This window comes from Galeopterus variegatus, unplaced genomic scaffold (assembly GCF_000696425.1).
Source record: "Galeopterus variegatus unplaced genomic scaffold, G_variegatus-3.0.2 Scaffold4244, whole genome shotgun sequence".
In the NCBI taxonomy this organism is placed as follows: Eukaryota; Metazoa; Chordata; class Mammalia; order Dermoptera; family Cynocephalidae; genus Galeopterus; species Galeopterus variegatus.
This window is the reverse complement of record NW_007730355.1, coordinates 145591-157544: the sequence shown is the minus strand read 5'-3', so window position 1 is coordinate 157544 and position 11954 is coordinate 145591. Positions and strand designations below refer to the sequence as shown.

Sequence of the window (11954 nt, the reverse complement as noted above, 5' to 3'; positions counted from 1 at the left end):
CTAAACACTTAAAAAGCAGAATATTGTGAATGGATTAACATGGGGTCTGTATTGCTAGGGCTAGGCTCATAGACTCTTCAAACCCGTTGTACAGACTGGCGTATACAGCCAGTATATACATATACTGTATATACAGCCTCATTTACAGGCTGGGTCACCAGACCCCTCACATACAAGTCCACAAGCTAGGTAATGGGGAAAGATCCCGGGAGCCATTGACTGAGTTCATTCCAATGTGAGCTCAGCCTTCGGCTCCCTCAGCAGCAGCAGCAGCTTACAGCAGATCCAGCAGCAGTGGTGGTGATGGCCACCTGGAGCATCTTGGGAGCGGGGGGAGGGCCCTGGCAGCACTAGCCTGCAGCAGCAGTAGCGGCCTCCATGTGGGCTCACCCCCCGCCCCGGCCAGGAGAATCCTAGGGGGAGGGGACCCTGTAGATCGGAGCCACTCATCCTTTATACCTAAGTCCAATAACCCAGGGCACCTGAGTGCAAGTCAGACAACCCAGGACACCTGGGTGCACATGCGCAATTACATTAGGCAATAACCAAGGGACACCTGGGCACACGAGCACATTTACATCAAATGCTTGTACTCCGAACCCCCGAGGGACCCTGACCATTTATCTTCACTTTCCTTACAGGGTCCAAAAGGGAAATGAGTTTACTTCAGGGGGAAAAATATGTGTGAAAAAGAAGGGAAACTAGTGAATGTGATTTATTTAGATTTTTGAAGACTTTTAAACAACTTCTATCCCAAAGGTAAATTTAAAAAAAATCAGTCACCATAGAACTCATGGATATAGAAGTTATTTTAAGAGAATGAAAACAAATTAGGTAAAGTAAACACATCTCAAACTGTGAGCCTTCCAGATACCAATGTGTGGGCTAGGCTTATTAAAATCATTATAAATGGCTGAGACAGAGTAAGTAGAGCAAAATTAAAATCTTAAGGTCATAGTTAACTTTAAATGGAAGTTGGTGGTAAAAATTAATAAATAGCTTTCTAAGCTGGGTCAGAAGGTAAAAATGGCATGGAAGTTCAATGTGGTCAGGTGCAAAAAGGAAATAATTCAGCATATATCTATATGATTTTAAGCTCCAAGCATGTTACAATTCAGAAAAGGGTCTATAAACAGGACTATTTATGTCTCCTGTAGACACTACCTTGAACATTATTTTGCTTAAAAAAGTAATAAAATATTGCTTATTCATATACGTTTCAAATACAGTTCTGACCAAAAGCTGTTGGTTAGTGGTTGTTTTCAGTCTCTCATAAGAAATTGCCATGTTTCTAACCCCAAGATGCCAGTCAGGATTAAAAAAGAAGTTGAGTTAAATTCTGGAAATCTCAAGAAGGAAGGAACAGTGAGTGAACCTATACTCAAACTCCCCAAACCCAAAGTACAGAAAATTTAGTAATTCAACTGAGGAGAGATTATTCATGTGTTTTTCTTTTTTTCCTTTTTAAACCAAGGACCTAAAGACAGGTAGAAGCCAGATGTCTTTTAATTTTCCAGATTAAGTGATAATAACTATATTAAATGAAACATATTAAAATCTAAACAACAGTTTTGGTTAGAAATCTTACAGAACTTAGGGCCAAAGGGATCAGAAAGTCTTAGCAACTTCAAGCAAAGAAGCAGTCATGCATTTCAAAAAATTGTTTGCTTGTGTATTATTTAGAAGTTGATTATTTTATGTCTTTGAAAATATAAGGAAGAATTTGCCTTGAAAATACAAGATTGGATATGGCTATGTTCAAGCCATATGGCCAGTATTCAGATATACTGGTTTGCACAATAGTTTATATTATAGTTATTGTTATTGCTATTAAAAAATCAGTTATTAGTTTATATACTAATATTTATATACATGCACATTATTTTATATTAATAGTATCATTTATTTTTAAAATCTGGCTTTGTGAAAATAGTAAAAATCCTCAATTGAACTTCTCTAAAACCACCTCTATTTTATATTTTTTACAGTGTCATCCTCCTTAGGATAAAATATTAGCCCCTATCTTAATTATAATCTTATACTCTATATATCTTAATTATATATCACTATATATATATAGTGATAACTTTTTAAAAAAATTAAGCAAGTTAACTTATATTTTAGGATGGACTGAAAACATAGTGTGTTAACAAAAGTAATACTGTTATGCCATATCACCATTAATTAGGCATAGGACAAATTTTTATCGTATTATTCTTACCTTTGTACAAAGCTGCAATGTAATTTTACTTTTGAGCCTTCCTAAATATAAAACAGAGTAGAAGAATGACCAAGGAAGGATCCAGCTATTCAGCTTAAAACATGGCATAAAAGATGACTATATTATTGTCATATGAGGGCTCCACAAGAGAAAAAAAAAACTGTAGAGTGATAGTCTTCAACTGAGAAGAGCAACATGAAGGGAGACAGAAATTAACTGGTATATCCTTAGAGTGGGAGAGGACTTTGGAGGCTACTTGGTCTGATCCTGCATTTTACATTTAAGGGAACAGAGACATAGACCTGTTGAATCATGGCAGTGTGGTAACTGCAGTCTAGGTCTCTTGACTTGGATCCTACAACTCTTCCCATCACACCATGCTGCCTTTCACAAAGAAGATAAAAGGGCTGGGAATATATCTTCACAATAATTCAAGTCAGAATATAAAACCATGAATTGTCTAAGTAGAATTTGCCAAATCTACCCAAACCAGCCTATACCTGTACCTTATGGGTAGAGTAAAAAAGAAGGTTTTAATGGGGTTTTCATCACTCATCAATTAATGAAGCCATAACAAGCTGAAAACTGCCGAAATTCTCAGGGGCCAATAAGGCAGAGTCAGTAGCTGCCATAACCAATGCACTGTCCTGGTCTTTCATGTCACTTAAATCAAATGGAACCCTCCCTCATGGGATTCCATGTTCTGAACCTTGTTCAGTGCTGAGGAGTCTGAGAAGAAATCACTCAGAGAAGTGCCAAGTTTATTAGAGTGAGAGAGTATTACCCTCACATTGTCACCAATAGACACAGATCTCAGAGATGCATACACTGACCTCACACAAATATTATGGATAATGTCTAGAGTTGGAAGATACCTTAGAAGTCACCAGGTTGACGCACTCATCTAATGTGTTACTTCCCCTTAAACCACTCCTTCCAGTGGACTGAGGTCAGATTCTTTTTAACATGTGGCCACGGCTGAAACTTTGGCCAGGTTTGAATCTACGCTCTGGAAGCAGAGAATGTTTACATACTGTATGAGTACAGGAAAGATCCTAGGCTCAGACCCCATTGGTCCCTTTTCCTATGAAAAGAGGTTCCCAGAGTCCAGTACAAAGTCCTTCAAAATCCCCCCACCAAGCACAAAGCACAAAAGAGAAGGCCTGGGACGAGCGACTGGGTTAGCTGGGTTTTGTCCTTGTGCTTTCAGAAAGCTCAATTCTTGGCCCACAGGAGGCCTCTGCAGCAGGGTTCAGGGGCCAGCACTCTTCAGGAACAGCTTGTTCTTAAGCTCAGCAGCTTCCATACAGAGAACAGCTAGGCTTGCTGTTCCACCAGCTGTAGTTTGGCGGTCTTGACTCGATGGGCTTCCTTCAGGTTCCGAGCACGGACCTCTGGGTTGGAAATGAACTCCACTTGTTGCACAGGAAACCAGCCTCGCTCTCCATCTGAGAGTCTCATGCCTTCCAGCCAGCCTGTGGGAACAGAGTGGGTGCGAAGAAGAATTATCTGGGAAAGACTCAAGATAGTTGCCCCTGGACCACACTCCTGGAAACTTTTCTGAATCCTAAGGCTGAATGAACTAAAGAGCCCCAGCAGCAGAAGTCTAGCCACCCAGGGGACCACACATGGCTGCCCACTCCTGAGCCTTCTCCACTGTCATGGGTTGAATTGTGTCTCCCCCAAAATATATGTTGAAGTCATAATCCCCTGTACCTCAAAATGTGACCTTATGTGGGAGTGAGGTTGTCGTAGATGGAATTAGTAAAGTTAAGATGAGGTCATACTGAAGTACTTGAGGACATTCTGGATTTCTATATTTCTGCATTTATATAAATTAGGGGAAACTTCCACAGATATGAAGCTCAAGATAACAAGCCTCGGAGTATGCCTGACCTGTAAGTGTTCCATCTTACATGGGTTCATTGCTCTTCGTACTTTACCAACTGCGCTGGTTCTCTTAGGAGAACAGAGTACTAAAGCCCATCCTCATGTGCCATTCACAAGATCATAGTGAAGAAGGAGGAATTCTCTTGTCCTCCTTGCCCACCAGGGCACTGAAGCCCGGCACCTACAGCACACAGTGTACAAGGTAACAGAATTCAGTACAGCACACTTTTCCTACTTCATTTCTCATGGTTCCTGTCTTAGGAACGTTGGTCTTTTCAGTCACTATAGGCCCAGTGTCCTTTTGTGCTTATTCACAAGATCATAGTGAAGAAGGAGGAATTCTCTTGCCCTCCTTGCCCACCAGGGCACTGAAGCCCGGCACCTACAGCACACAGTGTACAAGGTAACAGAATTCAGTACAGCACACTTCTCCTACTTCATTTCTCAAGGTTCCTGTCTTAGGAACGTTGGTCTTTTCAGTCACTATAGGCCCAGTGTCCTTTTGTGCTTAGTCTCTATCTGGGTATAAATTAGGGAATCCTTGCTGGAGGACAACTATGGGGCTGATATGAGCGCCAGAAGAAGTCCAGTCTTAGTGTGACTGCAGACATCCACAATGTGTGTGTGCTTGTGGCCACCGTGGGTACCCGGAAGGCTGGGGTAGGTGGCCTCAGGTCCGCCTGTACAGGAGAGGTGTGGCCAAGGCAAAGCTATTTTGTTCTCCTCCTGTAATTCCCACTGCAGCCATACTTTCTCCCCCTTTCCCCAAGACCTTCAAGCATGTAAACTCCAGGCAAAATAGAAGCAGAGAGACTTAAGGGGACAAGTATTTTATAAAGAGCAAACTATTGCCCAAGGCAGGGAGTGTATGGGGCAGGGGTACTGCCATGGTGATAAACAGTTTTAAGCAGATGCATCTTAGGTGTTTAAGCTCCAGTAAACCATCTTTCACCCTGAGTTTCTGCGGAAAAGCAATGGAAGCCTCACAGAGTTACCTCCCATCCCCGTAAACCCCCGTATCCCAAGGAAACCTCTGACCCTGCCATTTCTCTCTCCTTCGTAGACTCTCACTCACCATAACATTCCAGAAGGTCCAGCTCCTCTCTTGGCATGGCCAAGGCTGAGATCCATCGGAGCTTCTCACTTCTGAGAAAACAAAGCAGGGTCATGGCTTCAACTGCAGTTCTGGGGGTGTGGGATGAAGGCCAGTGTTGGGGAAGGCAAGTGGCTGTGGGAAGGACTTGTCTAGTTCAAAAAGCTGTCCAGTTCAATGCCTTCTATGACAAAAGTCAATGGGACTCTGTTTGGTTGGAAATATGACAAAATCTTGAAGTATATGTCAATTTGTCTTGTCACACTTTATTTTTCCCCTTCTCTTTCCAGGTGTGTCCTCCTAACGGCCTCTCATATCTTCCAAGTAGGAGGATAAAGTCAACTGACAATTATGCACATGTAGATTATCCATTCTGGAGATTGTACTAAGCAAAATGTTCATCTCAGTTTAGATTCCCTCTATCACTTTCTCTTGCCCACCTCCCTTCGATTAAATAGCTCAAAGATGAAAATTATTCTGTAATAATAATTAGATCAGGGAGATATATCTACTATTTTCATTGTTGTGGCACAATGTAACCCAAGCCTAACTGCATAATCAACTGTAGGTTTTTGCATTCTCTGAGCCTCCGCTTCCAAACGTGCCTGAGTAACTGAGAGCTGACACTATTACTGTTCCAGGAAGTTGCTGGTCAAAGCACGAAACAAAGAATGTAACTCCACATCTGATTATTTGACATATGTGATATTTTGCATACAAACCCCACACCACCTTCTCTGTTCTATAAGTGAGGACGGTAATTATCGCTCCCACCCTGAAGTGCTTTCCGAGGGATAGAATTGAAAAGTGTCTACAACATGGAGTTCCTCAGACCATTAGATATGTCAAACTTTTAAAGAAAGACTCTTTATCTTTTATAACAGCAATAACAGCTATAGTCTTTCAGATGTTCATTATTGTAGGCGCTGTGTGCCAGATTTTATAGATATTATTAATACTCTCAAAAATGTATGCATATGTGAATATATTTTATCATTAGTATTATTATTATTGAAAAGATAAGCAAATCATAGTTCTCAATATTGTGGATTTCTGCTTAGCAGAGGACTGGGTTGGGAGGTGGGAGTAAAGAAAGCACAAGGCACCTAGTGCTTGTCTTATTCACATACGATTTCTGGCTTGTACACATGGGCATTTGCTCATGGATGTTGGTATTACAATTCTTGGCTCAGTCATACCAGTTCATCTCCCTTCTGATGTCTCACTGACCTTGTCCTTCTTGAGTAAAGGATATAATATAGATGCTAAGGCTTGCTGGCCACTTTGTACCCTCTGCCATCCCCAATCTCCTGCAAGTTGTCTATTAGCTCTAGGAGTTGGGTTTCACTATGGATGCCCCCCATTCCAGGGTGGGCTACATGGCACTGTGGCTGTTTTCTGGATACATTTTCTGCCTTGGTCCCACATCCTTCTCAGGGTGCCCACCCCCATCTCCTCTGCCCAGCCCCATCTCACTGAGTATCGGTGCGGAACAGGAACTCAGCCCGAGTGCCTTGTGTGTTGTGCAGCAGGAAGAGCCGGAAGAGGTTTTTGTGGGGTCCATGTAGCTTCATTTCACACTTTTCCCCTCGGATGGAGGAGAAGGGAGCATGGTCAAACACCAGGAATCGGCTCCCCCTGCAAAATACAGTCTTTTCAACCTGGATCTCAGGTTTCCACACTTCATCCACCCTTACATCCTTGGATTCAAAAATCCCTAACTGTAGCATCTGCAGCCTGAAAGTTCCCATAAAAACCATAAAATAGTCCTAACTGGCTCCCAACATGGTAGCTCCCAGGTCCTCAGGGATTTGTCACCAGTATGGCAAACCACATATCAAGTGCAATGGATACTTTACCACTTTAAAGAGTTGAAGAGACAGAACAAATATAAACTTTTAATGCCCTTAGGACCAGAGAGTTAAGATCTGGAATTAGGTAAATATCTCTAGGCTAGGAGGTTGAGTCCAGCCCAAAGAACCAACAAATAGACTGATCTGAGAATGTGATAAGCTAATTAGCTGCATTTTGCTCTGCGCCTATAACATAGTACAGGTCCTGCTGTATGATCTCTTGACATAGTTTGGTGGGATCCCCTTTTTTGCTTTGAGCTTTTTTTTTTTTCTCTAGGACATGACCTGGACTCTATGGGTGGAGCCATTGAGAAGGGTTCCTCTAGGAGTATGGCCCTTCTCTGCCCCTTTTAGACCTTCCCTCTTGCCTCGTCCCACTCCCCTCTTGTGCTCTGGCCTCCCATTCCAGTCACTGACTCTCGGGGCCGGGACAGCAACAGACAGTCATTGAAGAGGTGCAGGTGGACTGGACGTGTGTTCAGTTTCCTCCGCAGACCTGGGGAGACACTGAACTCAAGGGCGGTCAGCTCCCCACTCTTCACCAGCCAGCGTGACTGCGAAATAAGCGGGAATATCTACAGGGCAAGGGGAGAGAGAGAAGCAGTGTCACAGACAAGAAGCTTCCTCTCAGTCTTCCCCTCCTCACCATGCTGCTTCCAACTAAGCTCCACCACGGACAATCATCTCTTCCACATCTTCCCTCCTGCTCATAGCCACGCACTTAGATCCTATTTCTCTCTGAACCCTGTATCTCCCACTGTCCACTGGTGTGTGGCTCCCATGTTTCTATGCTCAGGCAAAGGGGAGGCACCTGTGGTCCAACGCAGGCTAGAGACTATGTGAGAGAGCTCTGCCCTAGAAGCCTGAACTGAAGAAGAGGTGGAAGAGCCCGATTAGGAATTAGTGAAGGAAAAGGCAGGGAACAGTGTGATGTGCCTTAGAAGTTAGAAGGCGAGCAGTCCTCACATCTATTTCCTCTTTGATTCTAACCAGAAACATGAGAGACACAGTCGGAATCAGATATGGGGACGAGAATAAAGTGAACTAGGTGGGGCTTGCATGGAGCTGGAGCTGGGGTCAAGATGATGACATTGGATAAGATTAGTAGGTGGACAAGAGATTTTCCTTATCCTCCATGGAGGTAATGATGGTGTCTATTCTGAGCTGGAATTTGAATGTGGAGTGTCATTTTAGATTTGTGTTTGGATGGGAGATTTTGACCCTATGTTTGGATCCACTTTTATGTTGCTTTAGTTAGACTAGAAGGAGACTGGGTAAAACGGTAAGGGTTCAAGCACCAAAATTTTTTATAAAGACTTATACTGAAAAGCTCTCCCTCATTCTTCCATCATCCGTCCATTTCCCATGTGCACCCGCCCCCCCAGCCCCCAGGTAACCACTGCTCCTTTTTTCCTCATGCATACACAAGCAGATACATATATAGATTTTTATCCTCCACTTTTACACCAAAGGCAGTATAATGTACACACAGTTCTGTGCGCCCTCCATTCTGCACTTAACAATACATCTTGGAGACTGAAGTAGGCATCCCAGAGATAGGACAGAATGGATGGTGGGCAGAAATTAGGTTGCAGACTGGGCACAGTGTGAGCAAGATGGTTCAATGGAAGTGGGAGACCTGTGCGACTGCGCCCTCCATTCTGCACTTAACAATACATCTTGGAGACTGAAGTAGGCATCCCAGAGATAGGACAGAATGGATGGTGGGCAGAAATGAGGTTGCAGACTGGGCACAGTGTGAGCAAGATGGTTCAATGGAAGTGGGAGACCTGTGCGACATGCTAGAGACCAGAGCCAGGGTGGGGGTGCAGGGGGGCTCGCTCACTTTGCACTCAAACTCAATCTTCTGGCTCAGGTAGATCAGCTCCTCTGTCCGTCGCATTCTCTGGACATTGTTGTTGCAGTCTCGGATCAGCTGAGGGTTGAGCAGGGTGAGGAAAGGGGAATGGCACTGGGTTAGAGGCTCTGACCTTTGAGTCCCCTGAAAGAAATCTGGATATAGGTTGTGATGGCCTCCCTCTTTTCTACCAGGCTGGAGTTGAGTGACAGCAGCATCAAGTTGAAGCCCTAGGACCCTGGTATACTTTGTAGGACCTGGCAGAACACTACTAGGCTGAGTGAAAGTAAGAGTGAATGTGGGGGTTGTGCGTGTGGAGGTTTGGTGGGTGTAGAGAGGTGGTGAGCGTTCCCAGCAACGAGGTCCCACCTCCCATGCTTTCTGGAGTTGTGGGCCTGGGCAAGGAAGGACTTCTCCATAAAGGACAGTCAGGGGGCCAGAGCGGAGGTGGTGGCTGCCTACCTCCTCCAGGACATGGTGCGCCTTCGTGGACTCTGCTTCTTCCGAGGAGCCAGGCTGTGTTCTCTTCAGAATGTTCTGTAGAACAAACAGTAGGCAGATGGGAAAAAGGAATGGAAAAACAGGAAAAGGGGGTTGGTTAATGGAGAAGCCCAGGGACAAAATTTCAGCAGCAGAGATTTCTGAGAAGGAAAGGTGTGGGCAGTGAGGAGGCGGCTCGCGTCATCCACAGGACGTGGAAACAGGGCAGAAGAATGGACAGTCTCTTGCCTTGGGGCTCCCTGAGATCATCCCTCTCAGTTAAGGGGAGAGGACCAAGGTAGGATCTGCTGTACCTGGAGCAACAGCTTGAGACGGGTGATGCGCTGGAAGGGCAGGATCAGGAAGGACTTGAGGGAAAGGCGCTGGCAGACAGGGTCGCTCTCCAGCTTCTCCAAGACCTCTCGGAAACTGCTGCTGCTATTCCTGCATGAGCAGCGAGCCTCCGGTCAGGAGGGACGTGGGGAGTAACGGAGCACTCGGTGAAGGCATGGGGAATGGAAGGCTCAGTGGAGTTGTCTGTGGGTTGGGAAAGAGATGGTGGGAGCCAATGTATGGGGGTGGGGGGCATGGGAGTGAGGATGAAATGGAGGGCGAATGGGGGCTGGAGATCACAGAGTGGGCACAAGAAGATGTGCTCTTGGGATAGCACCCTGGGGCGGGGATTGGTGCAAGGTCATTGCAGCGCGCACATGGGGACTGAATGGAGGTCATTCTCACAGTAGGCTTTGGAAGGTGCGTTCCTGATAGGTCTGGTTGGTGACATAAGGCAGGTAGACCCGGCGGAAGTCTGGGGCATGGTTCAGGACTACATCACATACTTGGAAGGAGAAGATGTTGTTCTCGAAGTTCTCTTCCAAGTCTGAAAGGAACCTGTGTAGTATTTAAATAGTTCTCGTGAAACTTCTGGACTTTAACAGCAGTTGGCTGACCCCTGCTATACCTTGAGCTTGTGACTTCTTCTCTGCATAGTTAATAACTTCTATGGACTCTCCCTAGCTCTGTGCCCATTGCTACGTACTAGAATTCTCTCCAAGGCTCTCCCTAGTTTGCCCCTGATCTAACTCTCTGATCCTAACGTTCCATTTCTTGTTCTTTTGATTCCATTCTGCTTTTCTGATCTTTAGATGATTTCTATACTTCAGCTCCAATGCAGGGCATGCCCATGGTATATCTAAATCCTCAGCTCAGAAAGGAGCTCTCATTCATTTATTGATCCATTAATGCATCTATCCACTCAACCCTCTCCTCTTCTTTGCCCTTTCCATCCCTATGGCCATTGGGAATCGTGGGGGGAGCTGAGGCCCAGTGTCATCCTGTGACTGTGGCAATGAGAAAGTTTCTATGAGGGAAAAAATCAACTGAAGGTTTAAAGGCTAACGATGTGAGGCTGAGTTAGAGGAATTTGGGAGAAGGGAACTCTCACAGGGTGCTGACATCGCGCACATCCTGTAAACGAGAGAAGAGCCATTGGTGTTCCTGGTTGGAAAGGGTGGCCCGGAGTTGGGTTGAAAGTTGGAAATGATCCACAGCTATGTTTAGACTGCGCAGGTAAGAGGCCTCGGACACGATCAGTTCAAACTTGGCCTAGAGAGTTGGAGAAAAGGAAGATGAATTAAAAACTTGTATTGACTCCCTGGTATGTGCCAGCCACCGTGTAATGTTTTGGGGGTAGAGCTGTGAGCAAGACAGCTCATGGTCACACCAGAACCAAATCTGACCTAGAGGGAGAGGAAAAGGACACTGAGTAAGTAAGATTTAATCTAGGGTTTGAACGTGTAATGTTTTGGGGGTAGAGCTGTGAGCAAGACAGCTCATGGTCACACCAGAACCTAATCTGACCTAGAGGGAGAGGAAAAGGACACTGAGTAAGTAAGATTTAATCTAGGGTTTGAAGAGCATATGCAAGACCCCAAAGGTGTAAGGTGCTTTCAGGAAACCTAAATAACACGAAAACATTAAAAAAAAAAAAAGGTAACTATGTGAGATGGATGGATATGTTAATTTGCTTCATCATGGTAACCTTTTTACTATCTATATGTATCCCATAACATCATGTTGTATGCCTTAAATATATACAATAAAATTTATTTTTAAAAAATCTAAATAAATTGAGCATTTTTGAAGCCAGGTGTATAAAAGTAGTAGCAAAAAATGAAGCTAGAGAGGCAAGTAGATGCAAGGTCTGGAGGGTTATGTAAATAACATAAAATAGTTTGGACTTGGTTGGAAAACAGAAAAAGGTTTTATTTAGGGGAATAACTTGATCAGATTTGTCTTTTTATAAAGATATTTCTGAGCACAGTATGGAGAAAAGATTGGAAGGGGAAAGACAACCCTTTCTACAGTATGTTAGAAAATACTGTAATAATTCCAGATGAGAGGTGAAGTCCTGAATAGCCAAGAGAAGGGAGAGAAGTAGACCAAAGTCATAAATATTTATGAGGTAGATTTGGAAGGACTTGGTTATCTGCTAGAAAATGGGCCTGAAAGAGGAGGAAAAGTCAAAGCTAATGCCTTGGTTTTTTTTTTTTTTTTTTG

The 11954-nt window shown here is 44.2% G+C and overlaps 1 protein-coding gene across 1 annotated transcript in view; it reads right to left on the bottom strand.

The window, feature by feature from the left end:
- Positions 1 to 2961: 2961 nt before the first annotated feature.
- Positions 2962 to 11954, bottom strand: part of ARHGEF5 (Rho guanine nucleotide exchange factor (GEF) 5) — a 17605-nt gene continuing 8612 nt past the window's right edge. Inside the window, exons 5-14 of the mRNA XM_008587076.1 lie at positions 10840 to 11000; positions 10134 to 10286; positions 9710 to 9839; positions 9378 to 9452; positions 8904 to 8993; positions 7475 to 7632; positions 6681 to 6842; positions 5187 to 5257; positions 4009 to 4027; positions 2962 to 3794 (exon numbers count right to left, since the gene is read on the bottom strand). Coding sequence (XP_008585298.1) covers positions 3539 to 3794; positions 4009 to 4027; positions 5187 to 5257; positions 6681 to 6842; positions 7475 to 7632; positions 8904 to 8993; positions 9378 to 9452; positions 9710 to 9839; positions 10134 to 10286; positions 10840 to 11000 — 1275 coding nt within the window. The 3' untranslated portion in view covers positions 2962 to 3538. The remainder of the gene's footprint in view (positions 3795 to 4008; positions 4028 to 5186; positions 5258 to 6680; positions 6843 to 7474; positions 7633 to 8903; positions 8994 to 9377; positions 9453 to 9709; positions 9840 to 10133; positions 10287 to 10839; positions 11001 to 11954) is intronic.